This window comes from Rhinatrema bivittatum, chromosome 11 (assembly GCF_901001135.1).
Source record: "Rhinatrema bivittatum chromosome 11, aRhiBiv1.1, whole genome shotgun sequence".
Lineage (NCBI taxonomy): Eukaryota > Metazoa > Chordata > Amphibia > Gymnophiona > Rhinatrematidae > Rhinatrema > Rhinatrema bivittatum.
Window position 1 is genome coordinate 50,677,526 of NC_042625.1, and position 21,893 is coordinate 50,699,418.

General features: G+C 45.9%; 1 protein-coding gene across 1 annotated transcript in view; it reads left to right on the top strand.

The window, feature by feature from the left end:
- The window catches only part of SMARCB1 (SWI/SNF related, matrix associated, actin dependent regulator of chromatin, subfamily b, member 1), a 36,264-nt gene extending 21,790 nt beyond the window's left edge, over positions 1–14,474 (top strand). The window contains exons 4-9 of the mRNA XM_029570910.1: positions 1,347–1,484; positions 2,070–2,197; positions 2,493–2,659; positions 3,150–3,340; positions 5,203–5,334; positions 14,155–14,474. Coding sequence (XP_029426770.1) covers positions 1,347–1,484; positions 2,070–2,197; positions 2,493–2,659; positions 3,150–3,340; positions 5,203–5,334; positions 14,155–14,194 — 796 coding nt within the window. The 3' untranslated portion in view covers positions 14,195–14,474. The remainder of the gene's footprint in view (positions 1–1,346; positions 1,485–2,069; positions 2,198–2,492; positions 2,660–3,149; positions 3,341–5,202; positions 5,335–14,154) is intronic.
- The last annotated feature ends 7,419 nt before the right edge of the window (positions 14,475–21,893 follow it).

The window sequence follows — 21,893 nt, forward strand, 5'->3', positions numbered from 1 at the left end:
TTAGACCCATTGAGAGTGGATAGTCCTCAAGTATTGTACTTTTACAGCAGGGGTTGTCTAGAGGTCTGGCGTATAATTCTCTTTGCATGCAGGCGGCAGCTTTGGGATGTCTGATAGGGAAGCGGTGAGGGAGTTCGTTGGCATCGCATCTGGATGTGATTTGGTTTCTGGAGGGGGTCAAGCACTTGCAACTCCTGGTTCCCAGGTTGCGTCCAGCGTGGAATTTTAGTTTGGTGCTGCGAGTGCTTTGCAGGGCCTCAGTTTGAACCATTACAACGGGCTTCACTGAAGGACCTCACCATGAAAGTGGTTTTCCTGGTGGCCATATGCTTGGCTAGATGGATCTCGGAACTGCAGGCCTTGTCCTGTAAGGAACCTTTTTTGCACATTTTGGATGGTGGGGAGGTTTTGCCCAAGGTAGCGTCTTTGTTTCACCTTAATCAGATGGTGGAGCTTCCTGTCTTTCCGTGTGGGTTGAAGGCATGTACAGAGGAGAGAGATTTGCTCATGTTAGATGTTCAGAGAATGCTGTTGCGATACCTGAAAGTCTCCAACAGTTTTCGGCAGTCTGATCATCTGCTTGTGCTGTTTGGAGGTCCAAAGAAGGGAAGCAGAGTTTCCAAAGGCACTATTGCGTGGTGATTAAAGGAGGCGATTATTTTGGCTTACGTTTGTAAGGGCCGGAAAAGTCCAGAGGGCTTGCAGGCGCATTCCATTAGGGCACAGGCCCCCTCTTGGGCTAATGTATTATTGTTTGGATGTTGGCGTGTCGGGAGAACCGTGGAAAGCGGGTCTTTCGGATTCCCACCAAGGATAGGGATGCTTTGGCACATCCCACTTGTCTCGATTGATCTGGGGTACAAACAGAAAAGGAAAATTGGTACTTACCTGCTAATTTTCGTTCCTGAAGTACCACGGATCAGTCCAGAGACCTGCCCAGGAGTTGCAAAAGACCATGTGGATTACAGCTAATTAGCCCTGAAGGGTTTTCAGTGTATATATTTGATTGGTTCCTTTCGGTTTGATGTGGGGCTCCAACCCTTTGCTAACTTTTGCCCTGGGAAGACGGGGTGTTGATGTTTTCTCTCTGGTTTGGCTTGGGTACAGGCCAATATTGAGGGGACTGCAGGTGGCACTCTCTGTTACGTAGCATTGCCTCAATGTTTTTGTTCTCTGCCTCCATCTGCTGGTAGGGATGCAAAACCCACTTGTCTGGACTGATCCATGGTACTTCAGGAACAAAAATTAGCAGGTAAGAATCAGTTTTCTGTTTTTCCATATCTGGATTATTAGTGATAAATAAGTGTCTTACATACAGTTAAACCAAAATCACCATGTCTTTTCAGAGAGCAGAAGGCAAAGAGGAATAGCCAGTGGGTTCCAACGCTACCTAACAGCTCCCACCACCTCGATGCTGTGCCCTGTTCAACCACTATCAACAGGAACCGCATGGGGAGGGACAAGAAGAGGACATTTCCCCTCTGGTGAGTGTCTGTGTCCCAGAAACACTGTCTGGCAGCCTCTGCCTGGAGCTGTGTGCTGGCCTCCCACCCAGAGAATTAAGCACTGCTAAAAAGAACCCCAGGAGGGACTGTGGGCTGGCACCCAGCAGAATGGTATGTGAGTTCTAGGCATGCTGTCTCCTCATCTTTTGCATTTCAGTGGAAAAGAATTTCTAAAACACAAAATTCTGGTTCTGAGGCGCAAAGGGGGTAGATTGAAACGTACAATGTAAACCATTTCTTTATGGAAAAGGGGGTGGATGAATTGAAGTTGCTGGAGCCAAAAACAGGAAGAGAGAAGCACAGAGGATCCCTCGTTGCAAAAAAAGTGAGGGGAAAAGCCAGAGATGAGCTGTGGCACTGCAAAAGGAAGGCCACTGAGTGGAGACTAGATGCTCTGCTTTTTGTTTCGGGTTTCCTCGGGATTGGGAATCCCCCTAGTGTTACTGCTGGAAAATGATGGAGAGTACTAAAAGGGCCGAGTGCTATTGAGTGCAGCTTTTTGATTCTTCACTGGGGCTTCCAGCCGCTGGGACAGCTTCTCTGATATTTTTCTCTTTTGTTTAGTTTTGATGACCATGATCCAGCTGTGATTCATGAGAATGCCTCCCAGCCTGAAGTTCTGGTTCCCATCAGGCTCGACATGGAAATTGATGGGCAGAAACTGCGCGATGCCTTTACGTGGAACATGAATGGTAGTTTTGAGTCCATGCCCCGTTGCCCTCTCCTCCCAGAACTTCTCTGTCTGAGTTTATCTCTGTTACCCTGAATCCAGTGCATGCACATGCATTTTTAACAACTTAATAGACAAAAGGAAAGGTTTGGTTGAACTTTGGGAAGTGTAACATTTCAAATTGGGAACTTAGGGACCTCCCTTAGGATGAGGCCAAAACATTTGACCCTGCCTGCATCCTTCTGTTGAATTCATTCTGGACATGCCTGTCTTTTTTTTTTTTTTTTTTTAATTGTGATTTCTTTCCCCATCTTCAGAGAAGCTAATGACCCCAGAAATGTTTGCTGAGATTCTGTGTGATGATCTGGATCTGAACCCTTTGACCTTTGTCCCTGCCATCGCTTCAGCCATCCGGCAGCAAATTGAGTCCTATCCCACTGACAGTATCTTAGAAGACCAGTCTGATCAGCGGGTCATTATTAAGGTAACAGCAGGGCGGTGACACTAGCTTTGCACCATTTTATTATAGGCGCTGGGATTGTATAGTTGGCCTGTGGTCCTTACTGGGGTCGGAATGCCTGAACGTTGCATGTGAAAACTATTCCACCCTTAGTTACATTAGCAGCTGATAAATCCAACCACAAATAGTGTCCCATGGGGCACATTGTATTTTCAGTATCTTGTTTTTGACACAGTATGGCCTAGTTCGCTTCTTGTGTGGAAAAAATCTGTGTCCTGCATCTGCTCTCAGTAGAGGTGAGAGTGCTGTGATGCCAGAAGGAGCAGCAGAAATCCAGTATCACTTGTAATCTTGGAAACTTGCTGTGACCCCCCCCCCCCCCCCCCCCCAAAGCTTCACTGCAGTTTTGGGTGCTCCCAGACTTGTCTGATCTCCGCAGAGGAGGACTGTAATGTCTGCAATGTGGTAATTGTAAAACACACCTGACTTGTGCTTTGTGTGGCTTTGTCTTTAGCTAAATATCCATGTTGGAAACATTTCTCTGGTGGACCAATTTGAGTGGGACATGTCTGAGAAGGAGAATTCGCCAGAGAAGTTTGCCCTGAAGCTGTGTTCAGAGTTGGGGTTAGGTGGGGAGTTTGTCACCACCATTGCTTACAGCATCCGCGGGCAGCTGAGCTGGCATCAGAAGACTTATGCCTTCAGGTATGGTGTATGTCACATGTAGCCTTGTGCATTGCTCTGCAGAATAGAAGGGTGTTCCCTCAGAGAAGACAGCAGGACAAGGGCTCTGCTAAGAGGGATGTGTTTTTATCTCATAAACCCAAGGTATTGACGATCTTTTAATTTTTTTGACAAGCATTTAAAAAAACCACATTCTAGAAGATTGTTTCTGGACCTATGGTTTTGTTTGTACTGAAGGATTTAAAAAACACAGCGTTGAGAGATGACAGGAAGCGTTACAGCATTCCTTCCATTCTAAAGACAGATCTTGCACATGAAGAATGAGTTGCTTTTCTTAGCTCCACTGTGTAATCATTGTATTATCTGCAGCCAAGGAGGAACTGCATATTAAATCTGTACAATTTCGGGTGGGTTCTGGGTTTCTGAACCACTGCATAAATGATCAGTATTACTGGTATGCTAAGATATTCAGATATATATAGAGAAGTCTCATCTTTCTTGCCATAGCAAAGTGCTGCTTGGGATGCCTGAGTTAGTGGAGGCAGGGAGGCGTGATACTGACTCATGTCTGTTGGCTGTCATGAAGACTGCAGCTTGGTAGGTGCTGCCCAGACCCTTTCAGTGCTCGTTCATGGTTCAAAGCAGACTGCCCCTCTCTCTCTCTCCAGCTGTGTACCCGTCTTCTCTAGCGATTTTATAATCCCAGTAATGCAGTCAGTCATACCTTTAGTGTCCATGCTGTCATTGCCAGTGCGCTGCTTCTCATGCAGTTGGATGGTTATCTCTGCAATGAGGCTGTGCGAGTTACAGGATAAAATTGCAGCATGTTGGATACTCCCATGTGACAGATGTTTGGTGCTTGGATTTGGTATGTTACACCAGTTTGATAGCAGGAAGACAAAGGTTAACAAACAAGATGCGGGCTATACCTTTAAACTGGACTAACTTAAAACTTTCAGCTTGTTGACCATTTATTTCTACGTATCCGAGTGGACTAACATGGAAAGGCCACTGCTTTAGAGAAGATGCATGCTATCCTGTGAGCTCAGCACTAGTGGCAGACTATGTTAAGGGTCGTCTCAACTTGTGTTTGTTTGTTAGATGAGAATTCACTGCAGACCTACAACAGCACCCTAAAATGCAGCTATGAGGCACTTCCCCACCCCCTCCCCCCTCCCCCCTTCAATACTAATGTCGTTACCAAGTTATCAGCTGTAAAGCACTCATCCCTCCTTCAGTACTAATATTGTCAGCCATTTATCAGCAAGATAAGAATGAAGAAACTCATATAAGTTTGCACCTCATATTTTTGTTGTCTACTGATTTCTTCCCTACTGTGCCAGCTTGCTCTGGCCTCCTTTGAGTTCTTGTCTGGTGTGAGCAAAGGCTGCTTTGAGGTCATGGCAGTTGCTGTTTGATATGATAATAATGAAACATGGACAAGACTGAGCTGATTACCATGAGTGCTGGGTGCTGTAGAGTTGGTGGCTTGGTATAGTGTAGGGGGGGAGTGGGTGTCATAGGGCTGGTGGCTTGGTATATAGTGTACAGGAAGGGGGCGTGGACGCTGTAGGGCTGGCGGGTTGGTATAGTGTAGAGGAGAGGGAATGGGTGCTGTAGTGCTGGTAGCTTAGTATAGTGTAGGGGTGGATGTGGGTGTTGTAGGGCTGGTGGCTTGGTATAGTGTAGGGGAGGGGGGACTGAGTGCTTTAGGGCTGGTGGCTTGGTATAGTGTAGGGGTGGGTGTGTGCGTGCCATATAGCTGTCAGCTTGGTGCGGAGAAGTGATTCCTGCAGTTGTGGATAGGGAGTGGGCTTGTGTTACATGTTATGTGGTCTGCGTGCAGATGGGCACAGTTTGTCATATTGGTTTTATTTCTTCAGTGAAAACCCTCTGCCAACCGTGGAGATTGCGATTCGGAACACAGGCGATGCAGACCAGTGGTGCCCTCTCCTGGAAACGCTGACCGATGCTGAGATGGAGAAGAAGATTCGTGACCAGGACAGGAACACCAGGTGCCATCGCCGTTTCATTCGCTTTTCCTTCCGGGCGTCGCGCCGGGGTAGAATATAAAACTGCAGCTTTCCTCCCGAGAGCCACCTGGCAAGAATCTCAACTTCGGCATCATTGTAAAATGAAGTGACTCTTTCTGTGTCTGTGTACATGTTGTGCTTCAAGACTTGAAGCTCTTTATTTAACATTACCGCACTTTGCAAGTGACTTGTTGGTTTGCTTTTGATGTGACATCTCTCCCAGTGCTAATTACCGTGCGGTGGCACCGTGAGTTGCCCTTCCTGATTTAGCTTCGGTTTTCCCCATGCCCCAGAAGTACCACAACCTCCTCACAGCCCTTTGGCACATTTTAGTTTCGCCTCATACACAGGGGCAGCAGTTTCAACGCACTTTTTTATTCATTTGAGAATTTATTATTTTTTTTGTCTCACATTGAGATAATCTGACAGCCTAATCCCTCCCCTTCCCTAAACTCTCTGAGGAATTTCAAAGTTTGTAAATCCCAGCTCCTGATACCATGAGGCTAACAAATAACCCATTTTAGCATAGAGCGGGTTGGACCCGTTCTGTCTGCCAAAATCCTGCTGCCTCTGAGAAGTCAGCTCTCCTGATGCAACGTTGCCAGCTCTGGAATCTGACAGAGATACAGAAGGATTTTCTTTTCAAAGGCAGAGTCGTTTTTTACTAGGGTGTAGGGGAGCTGAGTTTGCCTGGCCAGAGAGATTGGACTGTGCTGGTTATATGGGAAGGTGGAGCAGAGAGCAGCAACCAAAGGGAAAACCCAGATATCCTCATACTGAGGAAAAGGATAGAATTGTCTGATTTTAATTTTAGAAATTTGTGATGTTATGCCAGTTCTGTTGGCATAGAAATGGGATTCATCAAGAACGTCTTGCACACAAAGATTGGCAGCTCTGGTGTGCCGGCGTATAGGAGTACTAACGACTAAAGGCTCCAATTTTCTGTGATTCTGTGGCTATTTGCTTGCCGCCACAATGTCTCTCTGTTTTTCAGATTAAAAATGACTGAGTGAATAATTGAGGAAAAAGCAAGAAATTAATCAAAAGGTTTCTTCTGCAGAAACATACTCTGCGTTCTTAGAGATGGCCTCAGGCAGATGTAGCATCAGTATGAATATGCCAAATAGGTAGACCCACAGTGATCACCTTAATGAGATGTAAACCTCAGTCATCTATAAAATAGATAGGATCTGAGCACATTTGTGGGCTCAGGTAGCTGAAAGGAAGCTGTGAAGAACTAATAGGATTTAAAAATAAAGCTTTGTTTAATGTGTGTATTCAACAAAAGTACTTTAACATTTATTGCTGAATGAATGTGAACAGGTCAAGACAATCTACTTTTAGGCAAAGGTCCAAGAAGTACCTTCCCTCAGCATCACCACATCAGGAAGACTGTTTACAGAGGTTTAGGGAGGGTTGACAGCACTGCACCAAATTATTTGTCTGCCTGCAAGAGTATAATTTTCAAAATCTAATTTGTAAAAGGATCACTTTGTATGATTTCTTGCTGTTTATATAACCGAATCTGAGTATATCGTATACTCCTAACGTGTTGTAGAAGTGCTACAGAATTTCACAGGATCTGCTCTCAGCTGCAGAAAATAGAGGCTTTGTTTTTATAATTGTGTGGATGCCCTTCCAATAAGATGAATCATCTTCCACAAGCTTCATCCTCAGGCAATGTCCTACTGCTACTGGATGTACACTGTGCTACAGAGAGGCATAGAAGAGTGTGTCGCTGCTCTGTGGACGCACAGAAAAGACAAATGTCCATATTTTAAGTACAGTGCAGTAAGACAGTGATTGAAAGCACTCCGCTTCTATTGGCTTCTTTTAGCATTGTCTCCTGTAGGCTTTTAGTTTCCATAGCTTTATACCAGGTTAAAGGGGGCAGCAGTAGAACCCTCTTGAGGGGAAAATGCGAGCAGGGAACTGCAAACAGGCAGGTCAACCCGACTCCCATCTCTTCTGCTGGCTTATTTGTATAGCCCATCAGTGGCAGGTGCTGTGACAACAGCAGTACCAGGTTGGCCATTCCCGACTCCTGTTCTCCTAATATAAAGGCATACTATCAGACGCCTCTTACATTGATTGAGTGGGCATCATTCTGGTGGTATCTTGTATGTAACTGCCCTCAGTGCATTGAAGTAGGAATACAGTACTTGTGAATCCTCATACCACCATGGTGCCCACTTGACCTGTTTCCATGGAGCATACAGTGTTCTTTGACCCATCCTTCCAGTGATCAGTCGCTCTGAAATGCTCTGATCTTTCAGTTACTTGGAAGTATCTGTTCTTGGACTCCCAGGCCAGATCTTAATTTTACTAGTTCTAAATCGCTGCTTTTACACAGTTACTGCACAGGTAAATCAGCTTATCAAGCTCCAGTTATGTTCTCCTTGCCTCCCTTTATGTAAATAGACTGACGTCAGTAAGAGGAATAACAGAATGTGACTAACAGGGTCTTGCATCTTCTCTCGAACTCCAGTAGGTCTGGTTTTCAGATCATTGTCCATGAATATTCATGAGATGTGCATTGATTTGCATTTTCCTAGCGTGTAGCAGATGGACTCAGGACCAATGGCTATAGTGTGCTCCTGATAGCAGTTGGAGGCGGATCAGATTTCAATCTGACGTCAGCCCTAGTACATATACCCGTGAGACACCATGCTCTTCAGTATTTTCCGTCTCTATGGCAGTTTGGGACTCTATACAAGCTTGCACAGCATTAGAGTATTCTAACCAAAGAAATCCAAAACAAAGAAGAAATCTTACCTCTACAGACAAGCCCTGCTCTCCTGCTGTGATACCTAAGGGTCCCTTCCCCAGTCGAGATTCCTGAGGTGATTTCCGCGATCCCTCAGAGGTAGGCCTTGGTCCGGCAGCCGGTTCCCGGCGTGGACTTAGCCCCCGGCATCAGGTGCAGCTGAGAGGCAGCGGGTGCAAATTCGAGCGTGGCAGTGAATGTATTTTTTCCCTCTCCCCCTGCAGCTGGAGACCGCCCGGAATGAGACCGGGAAATGCCGAGACAAGGTAAGGTAGAAAACTTCTTAAAAGTCTCCGGTCTCCGAGGCTCAAATAGCCGCACAGATAGCCAGCTAGCGTGTGCTACCGGATTGATCAGCCCTACCAGGGTTAGACCCCGGTTCGATACAAGGGCCCTCCCACGTGGAGACTCTCCGAGGTGGTCGCCATATTGCCCACGTAGTCGCCGTCGCCATTTCATTTGATCACTGCCCTGTCCGCCGATTCGTTCTGTGCGCACGGAGGCAAGCCGTGCCCACAAAATCACTTGTGCGCACACCGGCACACGCAAGGGCGCCGGGTGCTCAGTTACGCGCTCAACTGTGCCGGGCGCATAAATAAAATCCCGTGCGCAGAGCGGAGTGCGCATCCGGCCTACACGCACAACTTTGGCGCACCCGGAGCGCATATCTCAGCCTCCCGGCGTACGCTTGAATGCACAAACAGGAGTTTCTTTCGGCACACAAAAGCCATGGCACCACCGGACAAGAAGCTTAAGACCCAGGGCCTCTGCCCAGTTATGAGCGGCGCAGCAAGAAGAGGCCACGGACTTGTGCATACAGTGCGAGGAGGCCCTGGGTGATCCAGCCCAAGGTCCTCCCCAGCCAATACGGGGATTTGGTTCCACCAACAGTACACCGGACCTTGCTACTCCCAGGGGGAGCATCCCTCAAATGGGGCTTCCCAGGGACGCAGTGCCTCTCAATTTAGACCCAGCATCTTTCTCCTGGGTAGAATGCTTCAAAGGCCTACATACCTTCGTCCACATGCAACCGGTGCCTACGATGACACAGCCACAGCCTTCCCCAGAGGACCCTAATGTCTCGGGACCCTCTAAACCCAGAGAAGTGCTTTGCCCGCCCCAAAGCCCCAGCTTTGGGGAACAGACACCTTGGATGAGGATCAAGACTCCTTGGAGGAAGGAGAAATCCCTCTAGGAACGGAACCCTACCGAACCATGAGGCGGTTCTTCGCCAAAGACGAGCTTTCAGGCCTAGTGGCGGCTAGCTTGAAAGAGCTTGCTATCCCAGGCAAAAGTACTACAGGGGAACCGAAGACGAACCCCCTTCTCGAGGCACTCAGTCAGGCCTCCCGCCATTTCCCTTTGCTGCAAGCTGTCCAACAGCTGATTAACCTGGAATGGGACTCTCCGGAGGCCACGTTCAAAGGGGGGCGGACCCTGGCTGCCACGTACCCCCTGGACCCCGCAGCAAAAGATCTCCTGGCATTCCCCAAAGTGGATGCCATGGTCTGCGCGGTCACTAAGCGCACTACCATCCCAGTCGAGGGAGGAGCGGCACTCAAGGATGCCCAGGACAGACGTCTGGAATCCATACTCAAACAGTCATTCGACGTATCAGCTATGTCTCTACAGATCGCGGCCTGCTGCACCGTGTTGACACGCGCCTGTTTATCAAAGATCAGGAATGCCACCACACCCGTCTAAGCACTAGAACCAGGAGTATCATTCCTCACGGATGCGACCTCCGACCTGGTGCGCACTGCAGCCAGAGGCGTCTCGTCTGTGGTGGCAGCCAGAAGGCAACTCTGGCTCCGAAGTTGGTCAGCCAACGCGACTTCCAAGACGAGACTCACGAGAATGCCCTTTAAGGGAACCCTCCTGTTCGGAAGCGAACTGGAAAAGTTAGCCAACAAATGGGGCGAATCCCCAGTACCACGGCTACCAGAGGACAAGAACAAGAGAAACCAGCGCCCCTCCCCCCGAACATCTAAGGGCAGGGGATCACAGCACTTCAAACCATACAAAAATACATATCAAGCATCTCGCCCCACAGGCAAGGGCCAGTCCTTTCGGAACAAACACAGCAGAAGGGGAGCCAGCTCTGGCCCAGGCCCTAGCCGCACTCTACAATGAAAATCAGCCGGCCCATCCACAGGAAGAAGCCATAGGGGGCAGGCTTGCCCTATTCTACCAAAGATGGGTCGAGAGAACTTCAGACAAGTGGGTCCTAACCATCATTCGAGAAGGATATTATCTGGACTTCCACAACATTCCTCCGGACAAATTTGTGAAATCTCCCTGCCACGACCTCTCCAAAAAGGAGGGCAGTGGAAGTAGGCCTCGGAATTTCCCTGCCACGACCTATCCAAAAGGAGAGGACAGTGGAAGTAGGCCTCGGTCCGGCAGCCGGTTCCCGGCGTGGACTTAGCCCCCGGCATCGGGTGCGGCTGAGAGGCAAATTGCTCGCCTTAAAGGCCATAACACTGGTGCCCATGCAACAACAAAATACTGGGCACTATTCCATCTATTTTATCGTTCCCAAGAAAGAGGGTACGTTCCGACCCATCCTGGATCTCAAGTCGGTCAACCGTCACCTGAAGGTCTCTCACTTCTGCATGGAAACCCTACGCTCGGTCATAAGAGCGATACAGCCAGGAGAATTCCTCACATCCCTGGATCTTTCAGAAGCCTACCTGCACATCCCGATCCACCACGAGCTTCAGCATTTTCTACGCTTCGCAATCCTGGACCACCACTACCAGTTCCGGGCACTACCCTTCAGGCTAGCCACAGCTCCCCGAACGTTCACCAAAATCATGGTTGTATTGACGGCGACACTGCGGAAAGAAGGAATCCTTGTACACCCATATATGGACGATTGGCTGATCAGAGCAAAATCCCCAGAGGAAAGCCATCAGGCAATCAACAGAGACAAAATTCTATTGGAGAACCTCGGGTGGGTGGTCAACACAAACAAGAGCTGTCTGCAACCCTCCCAATCTCTGGAATACCTGGGAGTCAGGTTCGACACCAGACAAGACAAGGTTATTCTGACTCCTACAAGGAGAACAAAGCTGATGAACCAGTTGCGAAACCTGTTAATCAGTCTTCGCCCCAAGGTGTGGGACTACCTCCAAGTCCTCGGCCTTATGTAATCCACATTGAAAGTGGTCCCATGGGTAAGAGCGCACATGCGTCCCCTACAGCGCTCCCTGCTGTCACGATGGAATCCGATGTTCCAGAACTACCGTTCGACTACAGCTTCCAGAGGAGGTTCGAATCCAGCTACAATGGTGGCTACAAGAAGACCACCTGACCAAGGGAGTAAGGCTATCCCCACCGACCTGGATCCTGCTCACCACAGATGTGAGTCTACGAGGGTGGGGAGCCCACTGCCAAGAACTGACCGCCCGGGGCAATGGGACAAGGAAGAGTCGGGATGGAACATCAACCGACTGGAAGCACGGGCAGTCAGGCTAGCCTGCCTGCGGTTCAGTCACAGACTCCAGGGTGAATTGGTCAGAGTCATGTCTGACAACGCCACAACAGTGGCCTATGTCAATCGACAGGGAGGAACCAGAAGCCAACAGGTGTCCCTGGAAATAGAACCCCTAATGGAGTGGGTGGAATCAAACCTACAAGAGATCTCAGCCGCCCACATCGTGGGAAAAGACAACATCACTGCGGACTAGCTCAACAGAGAAAGTCTAGACCCAGGGGAATGGAGGCTTTTGGCCAGTTGATAGTAAAACGCTCAGGAACACCAGCCATGGACCTCCTGGCAACCCGGTCCAACGCCCAAGTTCCCAACATCTTCAGTTGCAGACAGGACCCACAATCCCAAGGGATCAATGCCCTCGTCCAGATCTGGCCACAGGAAGTCCTGCTATATGCCTTCCCTCCGTGGCCGCTACTGGGTGGGATCATCCGCAGGATAGAACACCACAGGGTGCCAGTACTTCTAGTGGCCCTGGACTGGCCAAGAAGGCCGTGGTACGCAGACATCCGAAGACTATTGACAGGGAGCCCTCTACCTCTACCTCCACACAGGGATCTGCTCCAACAAGGCCCGATCCTCCACGAAGACCCAACTTGATTCTGTCTTACGGTCTGGCCATTGAGAGGACATGCCTGAAGAAGAGCGGATACTTGGGGGCGGTGATTGACACTCTGCTCCGAGCACGCAAGTTTTCCACATCTCTAACCTAGATACGAATATGGAGAATATTCGAAGCCTGGTGTGAAGACCGCGACATCCTCCCACGGACAGTCAAAATCCCGATTCTGGAATTCCTACAGAAGGGGCTGTCCCTCAACTCCATCAAAGTACAGGTGGCCGCGTTGGCCTGCTACAGAGCCAAGGTGGAGGGCGGAAGCCCAGCCTCTCACCTGGACGTCTCCCGCTTCCTGAAAGGGGTCAAGTAGATCCGACCACCCCTAAAGTGGCCGGTACCCTTATGAAATCTCAATCTAGTCTTAGAGTTCCTAGCAGGAGCCTCCTTCAGACCCACCCGCGGCCTGTCCCTCCGACTATTAACTTTGAAGACTGCACTTCTAGTGGCAGTCTGTTCGCATCTCCGATCTCCAAGCACTGTCCTGTCGAGAACTGTTCCTCAGGTTCACACCACAATCCATACAGCTACGTTCGGTCCCCTCCTTCCTACCAAATGTGGTTTCTCACTTCCATCTAAACCAAACCATCTTGCTACCATCGCCAGACGAGCATAAGGATTCTGAGGAATCTCACCACCTTCACCATCTTAACGTCGGCAGATTCCTAATCAGATACCTGGAAAAGTCAGAATCCGTACGAAAGACGGACCACCTCTTCGTCCTTCACAGCAGGAAGAAACAAGGGGAAGCAGCCTCACGGGCAACCCTAGCCCGCTGGATCAAAGAAGTTATCAAGGCGGCCTAAATAGAGACAGGCAAGCCTCCACCTCTACAAGTCAAGGCCCATTCCATTAGAACCCAGGCAGTGTCTTGGGCGGAAACCAAGATGCTGTCACCCGCCGAGATCTGTCGGGCAGCGACATGGTCCTCCATTCATACCTTCTCTAGGTTCTATCGCCTGGATATTCAGGCTCGAGAGGACACAGCATTCGCAAGGGCAGTACTAAGTGGGCCACGGGCAGCCTCCCACCCGGTTCGGGAGTAGCTTTTGTACATCCCATTGGTCCTGAGCCATCTGCTACATGCTAGGAAATGGAGAAATTACTTACCTGATAATTTTGTTTTCCTTAGTGTAGACAGATGGACCCAGCACCCCACCCACGGCTGCCGACAATCACGGAACCCTCTGGGAACAATCCCTGAGAACAAGACAAACATGGGTAAGCCAAGATTTCCTCTAATTAGGACACCCATACCTACTGGGTGTTGGTGTTTTTCGATTGAGTACACTGGCAGTCTCCAGCTATAACCATATCAACCAATTCAAGTTAATCAAGTTAACCAAGTTAATCAAGCTATTCAGCCACACATATATCCACAGTTGCTTTTCGAAGAGAATACTGAAGAGCATGGCGTCTCGCAGGGGTATATGTACTAGGGCTGACATCAGATTGAAATCTGATCCATCTCCAGCTGCTATCAGGAGCACACTATACCCATTGGTCCTGAGTCCATCTGTCTACACTAAGGAAAACAAAATTATCAGGTAAGTAATTTCTCCAGTTTTGGTTACCTGTTGTGAGTTCCTGAGGAGCCCTGGTCTAGTATTGAAGTTTGGCTCCTTTCTGCCTCAGTCTGTTCTGCTATCAGGAAGGCCCTGGTTTCTCCTCCCTTTTAGAAACACATGCAGAGCTCTGCCTCCGAGGTGGCTGCATTTGTTTCTGCTCACTGTGTCGGGCTGTTTGGATGAAGTGTGCTGCTTTCCTTGTACTGTAACTGTGTAAGGAGAGCTTGAAGGAAATAAGTGAGAGGCTGGGCTGCTTTCTCGGCTGATCAGTGGAGGGCTCCCCAGGTATCCTGAGGTGGAAGTTGAGCATACTCCTTATCATTTACACTGCCCCTTTCTCTTTTCCTCCCTGTAGGCGTATGAGACGTCTTGCCAACACAGCTCCAGCCTGGTAAATCTTGCCCGACGAACACTGTTCACATCCTGGAGGTGTAACCCCTCCCTCCCAAAAATACAAAACAAAAAAAAACAAACAAATAAGACAAAACCAAAACCCAAAGGATGGAAACGAGGGGTGGAGGACCCCCACATCCCCCTTCCTCCCCAGCTCAGTTCCATGTGTTAGTGAAAGATGGCCCAAGCCCTCCGATGTTATCTGCTTTTGATTTTTTTCTTTGTATGGGTGCCACAGGCACGTCTAGAACAACATTTTCAATAAAAGGAACGCACAATGTTTGAGTTGGTTTGCCTTCTTTATTCTTAACCTCCACGGCTGTTTGGTAGAACCGGACATGGCCAGACTCCTGCATTATTCCAGAAAGGGAGAACTGTACCTGCTTTACCCACTGAAGTGCTCCGCCAGTGTCAGCTGAAATGTCTGCTCCCAAACCTGACTTTAGCTGCTTAGCTTTACTTTTGGCTTCTGGGTCCTGTTTGTTTTCTCCAGAGGCGTTGCTTAAGTATTTAAAAGATCTGGGACTTGGGCCCATAAACCACAACCCCCTCCCAAAAAAATGTGATACTTAAGTCAGCAACCATGGTTAGCTTCCCCCCTCCTGGAAAAACATAATTGGACATCACACTTTTAAATATTAAACTAACAGCACTAATCACATTTTTGTGTCGGCTCTGTTATCAGGCACATTGTGAAGCGTCGTAAACCGTGCAATAAAAAATGCACTCAGAACTTGTAGGACAAACCTGCCATAGCTTGTAAATTATATGCAAGGAGCTTATGACCCATGCACCAAAATGCTCAATTGGAAAAAACAACGTAGGATACATTTTCACCATTGCAATTTCTCAACACCCAAAACTATGATGTTTGTTTGAAATGGCATCACAGGCGGAGCTTCCCCAGTGATTTCTAAAGTGCAAAATGCCACCCCCTTGCATCGTTTGCCAAAAGTCCTTTTGACCTTTTTCTTAATATATGTAGCTGGTGGAAATTTGTTGATTCACTATGGAGAAGTTATGTATTGTTTGACTGACATATTTGGTATCATTGAAAAAACAATTTTAAGAATAGTTTAAGTGGAATATTTGGACTGTTTCATTTGCCTTTTCCCAATATATACAGCTGGACAATTTTTTGTTAGAAAGAAAGAAAAAGGTAAAAAGGACTTTTTGGCAAATGATGACAAGGGGATGGGCTTTTTCACTTTAGAAATCACTGGGGAAGCTCCATGTTATATGCCATTTCAAACAAACATAGTTTTGGGAGTTAAATTGTGTATGTTAAAATTCATCCTATAATTGTTTTTCCAGTTGAACATGCCTGCCATACCATAACAGCACTAACTGCCAGATTCAAACACCAACAATCCTACACATGAAAAGGGAGCACTGCAAATATTACACCAGGCCCTAGAATACCAATGCACCTCCTATTGGGAGGTGCAGATTGGGAAATAGAGCAAGCTGGACTGCTACAAATGCATACATAAATTCCATATTAGCAGAATCCCTCACCTCAATCACATGGACAGACCCTCACCAACTACAAAATACCTGATTATAAATTAAAAATGTAGAGACAAAAATTGAAATGGAAAACCTGAAAAGTCAGACTGCATGCAGTGCAACACTGGAAACAGGGAAACAGATGTTTCCTCCTGTTCTGGGCAAAATACAAAAATAAGAGAGATGCACATTCCCAAAACTGATATATTCCAGTCATTGGAAAATACATTTTTTCTACCTTTGTTGTCCAGGTATTTTTTTTTTCTAATCACTTTGATCAGTCTCCTCCTAACTTCTTTTCCAAGGTTTTCTTTCCATTTTCTCTTTCTTTTTTTTCTCCCCTGTCTTCACTTTCTCCCCTACCTCTTTGTCAGACACTGATCACAAGAGAATAAGAATTGCCATACTGGGTCAGTCCAAGGCCAGTATCCTGTTTCCAACAGTGGCCTATCCAGGCCATGATCTCAAACAGTAAATAAATCCCATGCTGCTATCGCGCAGAATGATGATTAGTGAGTTTACACTAAAAGGTGAACTTTAAAAGCCTTATTTGCGCATTAATTAGAGGATGTGCAAATATGTTGGGTTGCGTGCGGTAAGCGGATTTTAAAAGCTGCCAAGACGTGCGTATCTCCCGGAGCACGCACATCTCGAAGGTTTCAAAAAGAGTCGGTGAATGGTCTGGGCAGGGCATGAATGTTTCGGGGTGTAAACCTGAGATGTGCGCATAAATGCCTACACGATCTGGCATGCACCGAGGCCCCCAACTACATAACTTTACTTCTGCTATGTATGAGGTATAAGCTTAAAATAAATAAATTTAAAAAAAAATAGGCAGATCTGTGAGGGTTTAAGGACCAGGGCTAACTAGGGGCAGTGAAATTACAGGTGTTTGGAGGATCTATCTCTTAACTGGACGAACTGGTAAACTGGACTAGCGTCCGTGTGCACCTCTTTTAAAATCCAGTTTATACGGTAGAAGAGTCTTTTGTCCAGACATGTGCACGCCACTAAACTTTGGCGCACGTGCGCTCAGCCAGGCTATTTTATAACATGCATGCATATGCGCGCATATGTTATAAAATGGCTGTGTCCCTGGGCACAGGCTGACGTGCGCAGTTTGAAAATTACTGTTCCTGTCTGCTTAGTTAATAACAATTTATGGACTTCTCCAAACCTTTTTTAAACCCACCTACCCTTAACTTCCTTAACCACATTCTCTGGCAATGACTTCCAAAGCTTAATTGTGCGTTGCATGAGAGAGAATTTTCTCTGATTTGTTTTAAATGTGCTACTTACTAACTTCATGAAGTGTCCCCTTGGTTTTATATTTTTTGAAAGCATAAATAACTGGTTTACATTTACCTGTTCTATTCCATTCTGATTTTATAGACCTCTGTTATATCACCCCTCAAATGTCTCTTCTCCAAACTGAAAAGATCTGACTTCTTTTTAGCTTTCCTCATAGGGGAGCCGTTCCAGCCCCTTTATGATTAAGAACATAAGAAATTGCTATACTGGGTCAGACCAAGGGTCCATCAAGCCCAGCATCCTGTTTCCAACAGTGGCCAATCCAGGCCAGAAGTACCTGGCAAGTACCCAAACACTAAGTAGATCCAATGCTACTGATGCCAGTAATAGCAGTGGCTATTCCCTACGTCAATTTGATTAATAGCCGTTAATGGATTTCTTCAAGAACTTATCCAAACCTTTTTTTAAAGCCAGCTACACTATCTGCACTAACTATATCCTCTGGCAACAAATTCCAGAGTTTAATTCTGTGTTGAGTAAAAAATAATTTTTTTCTGATTAGTTTTATGTTACTTGATAACTTCATGGAGTGCCCCTAGTCCTTCTATTATCCAAAAGAGAAAATAACCGATTCACATTTACCCGTTCTAGACTTCTCATGATTTTAAAGACCTCTGTCATATCCCTCCTCAGCCGTCTCTTCTCCATGCTGAACGTCTCCTCTTCAGCCTTTCCTCATAGGGGAGCTGTTTCATCCCCTTTATCATTTTGGTCGCCCATCTTCAGTGCAACTATATCATACCAGAATTGTACACAGTACTCAAGGTGTGATCTCACCATGAAGCGATACAGAGGCATTATGACTTTTTCCGTTTTATTCCCTCCCTAATAATTCCTAACATTGTTTGTTTGCTTTTTTGACTGCTGCAGTTCACTGAGCCAATGATTTCAATGTGTTATCCACTATGATGCCTAGATCTTTTTCTTGGGTGGTAGCTCCTAATGTGGAACCTAACATTGTGTAACCACAGTAAGGGATGTTTTTCCTTATATGCATAAACTTGCCCTTGTCCACATTAAATCTGCCATTTGGACACCCAATCTTCCAGCCTCACAAAGTCCTCCTGTAATTTATCACAATCCACTTGTGATTTAACTACTCTGAATAATATTGTCATCCACAAATTTGATTACCTCACTCGTATTCCTTTCCAGATCATTTATATATATATATATATATATATTGAAAAGCACTGGCCCAAGTACAGATCCCTGAGGCTCTTCACTGTTTACCTTTTCCACTGTGAAAACTGACCATTTAATCCTACTGTTTCCTGTTTCATTTTGGTCGCCCTTCTCTGTACCTTTTCCAATGCAACTATTTCTTTCCCTTTCATCTTTTTTTCATTTCTCTAGTCAATCATAGCTAAATGTCACCCCCCCTCTGCTCCTCTCTCATTCTCCACTCCTTATGTTGTCTTTTCACCTCTCTCCACCAGCTTCTCATCTCCCACCTCCTTCCCAGTCTCTCCTATTCTCACTCCTCCTCCAGCCTATTTCCCCCTCTTTCAACCATTCCCTAAACCCCCACTTCCACTCTGTACTCACCCCTCTCCTGCCAACTATTATTCTCTGTCCTTCATCACCAGTGATATTTCTCTCGTCCTCTCGCCTACCTCCACTCTTCTGTCTTATCCCCTACCTTGCCATTCATTCCCCCCTCGCCCCCTTCAAAATCCTATCCTTTTCCTATCTATCTCAACTCTTCCCCAACCCTTTAGCTCCATTTCGTACCCCCACCCAGTTTGTTGTCCCTGATCTCCCCCTAATTCCAAATCCCTACTTTCATCCTTGAGAAAGTAATTAACAACCAACTAACAGACTATCTTGAAAAGCACAGTACCCTATATCCGGCACAACATGGATTCAGAAAATATTTCAGTACTGAGACCTTATTAACTTCATTACAAGATATTATCCTCCGAGGAGCCGATAACAGCCAAACTTACTTCCTGATCATGCTAGACATTTCAGCGGCATTTGATACAGTAAATCATAACATCCTCCTCGATAGACTAAACGAAATAGGCATAAAAGACGCCGCACTGAAATGGTTTGACTCCTACTTAAAAAAACAGAACCTTCAAAGTAAAATTTCTCGGTAACGAATCCCAACCGATTGCTCTCTGATATGGAGTATCTCAGGGATCCTCTCTATCTGCAACCCTATTTAATGTTAATATGCTTCCATTGTGTAGAATTCTATCCGGCTTTGGTTTAACACATTTTGTTTATGCTGACGACGTTCAGATTTTAATTCCTATTGAAAAATCTATAGACCTAACTCTTAAACTCTGGGATATATATCAATCTGCCATTGAAAAAGTATTAACCCAAATGAACCTCGCCCTAAATTCAAATAAGACAGAAATTCTATACATCTCTCCTAAATTAACCAGGGCAAAGGAGCTAGAAAACCAAGAAGCCGCTAAAAAAATACCCCATTTCTCTGGAAGTACGAGATCTAGGGATCTTCATAGACTGTGAATGCATGATGAAAACCTGCGTTAAAAAAAAATCATTAATGATGGTTACTTTTAAATTAAATGTCCTTAAGAGACTAAAACCTCTTCTATTCCCGAAAGATTTTAGAACAGTGTTACAGGCACTTGTCTTGTCAAAACTAGACTACTGCAATTCATTATTTTTAGGCCTTCCAGCAAATGTCACTAGACCATTGCAACTTCTACAGAACTCAGCGGCTAGACTTTTAACAGGAACTAAAAGAACCGCTCATATTACCCCAATACTAAAGGCCCTTCACTGGTTGCCTGTAAAATACAGGGCTCAGCATAAAATCCTGTCCCTAATTCATAAAACGCTCTACAATGATAAAATTGAATGGCTAACCTCATCACTTCATTTCCACATCCCTTCAAGAACTACCAGATCAACTGACACAGGGATGTTACCAATCCCTTCCCCTAAGATTGCGCATCTAAATAATGTTTAGATGCTGGGCCCCTATTATGGAATTCTATTCCACAGGAATTAAGATTGGAAACAGACATTAAATTATTTAAAAAGGGCATCAAAACATGGCTATTTAAACAAGCCTTCCAGGAGCTACTAACTTAAAGATTTCAGACTACTTAGTATAAATCAAGGTAATGTATATTTTTCAATTTAATATCTCTGCTCTTACTATACTGCCTCTCTATCAGTTTAAATATTTTGATTAGTTTACTATTTTACTTTGTTAATATTTTATTTATATTATGAAACTATGTATTTACTTCCTTTTCTCTTTTGGAAATGTAAATATTTTTTAAATGAATATTTGTTAGCTACTGTAAACTGGTTTGATATGTTCTCATGAAAATCCGGTATATAAAAATTATTAAATAAATAAATGCTCATTTTCCATAGTAGAAATGCTTGTTCTACCCATCCCTGCTCACCAAGCTGGGTGTCCATGCTGTCTTCTCCCTACTTGTCCACCCACCTAATCTGGGAGACCCTGTTGTTTCCTCTAGAAGAAGCCCGAGTTTTTTTGTTTGTTTGTTTTTTGTAACAAGTACCGAGCTAGGATATCTGTGGGGAGAGAACAGCAGGAGGAACTGTAATGGGTTCGGGAAGGGAGAGCCAAGCCTCTGGGTGTGGGCTAATGATGCCCCTGATTCTCCCTCTCTTGTTCTGATGCCCTGATGCTATTCCAGGATTTGTAATGAATAGTCTGTCCCAAAAAAGATGGTAGTTCCTAGTTTATTGCCTTTTTTATATGTTGTATTTAATTTCTGTATCCCATGCAGAACCGTAGCCAGGTAATTTGGAACCTATAGCCAAGTGAAAAAGCTCACAGTCACCCTGTAATACAACTCATAACCCCATTAGTGGGGGAGACTATTAGATTGTTCTAAGAGTAGAAACAAGTATGATCTTGGTCCCAAAAGTGTGACCCTTAGGATGCAAACCTTGACCTCTACTAGGAGTGACCTTGTTAAGCAAAAAAGAGGATAAAAAAGTGTGCTTTCAACCTATGTTATCCACAAACAAACCCTCAACAAATACAAACTAAGTGAGCACAAATTAGGAATAGAAACGTGCAAACAAAAACTGTACTGAACACCACTGTTCCTGCTAAGCTGTGTATGTACACACAGCAAACAGCACACACAAGAAATCCCAATATTTGCGTTATACTGGCTTGTAGTGCACACATTTGAACTTGGCTTATAAAAAGTTGCACAAAAAGGTTTTGCGCACACAATCTCAATAATTTGAGGAAGGCATTGCTGGAAATCCCAAGAACTAACACTGTGCATGCAGGGCAACACCAGAGCAATAGGAACAGAAATGCGTTTTATCCTGTACTCTGCAAAATATTATGAGGCACGCATTCCATTCACTGAACTGAAACTCAAATGCTTTTTTTAACCTTTGGACATTTTTCTAATTGCACTGGTACTAGTCTCTTTTTTTTCCTGCTTGTCTGTCTCCCTTAAGTCCTTTTCCAGGGACTTCAGTTGCTTTTCTGTTTTCTTCAGTTCCTCCCTTACATCTCTCTGACATTGCTCTTTCCGTTATCTCTTTTTTTCTCTGCCTTACTATAAACGTGTAGCTTGATTTTCTCTCCTTCCCAACGCTCTACCTACCCAACTCACCCCCTCTATTGCCTCTTTTCAGCCCGCTATCTCCCTTGCTCTTTCCCTCGCCAGCTGCCTCTATTTGTTTTCTGAAATCCCCACTTCTTCCAAACCCTCCCCTCTCACCTTCCATCCTCCTTATCCACTCCTCTCTCTCACACTGCTTTCCATGTATTCCCCTCCCTGACTTTCCAACCCCTGCCACCCACCCTTGTAAAGGTGCTGTTTGGTGACAGGAGACCAAGCAGCTGAACACAAAGATGCACTGTTGCTTTGAAGCAGGCACTAAACATGA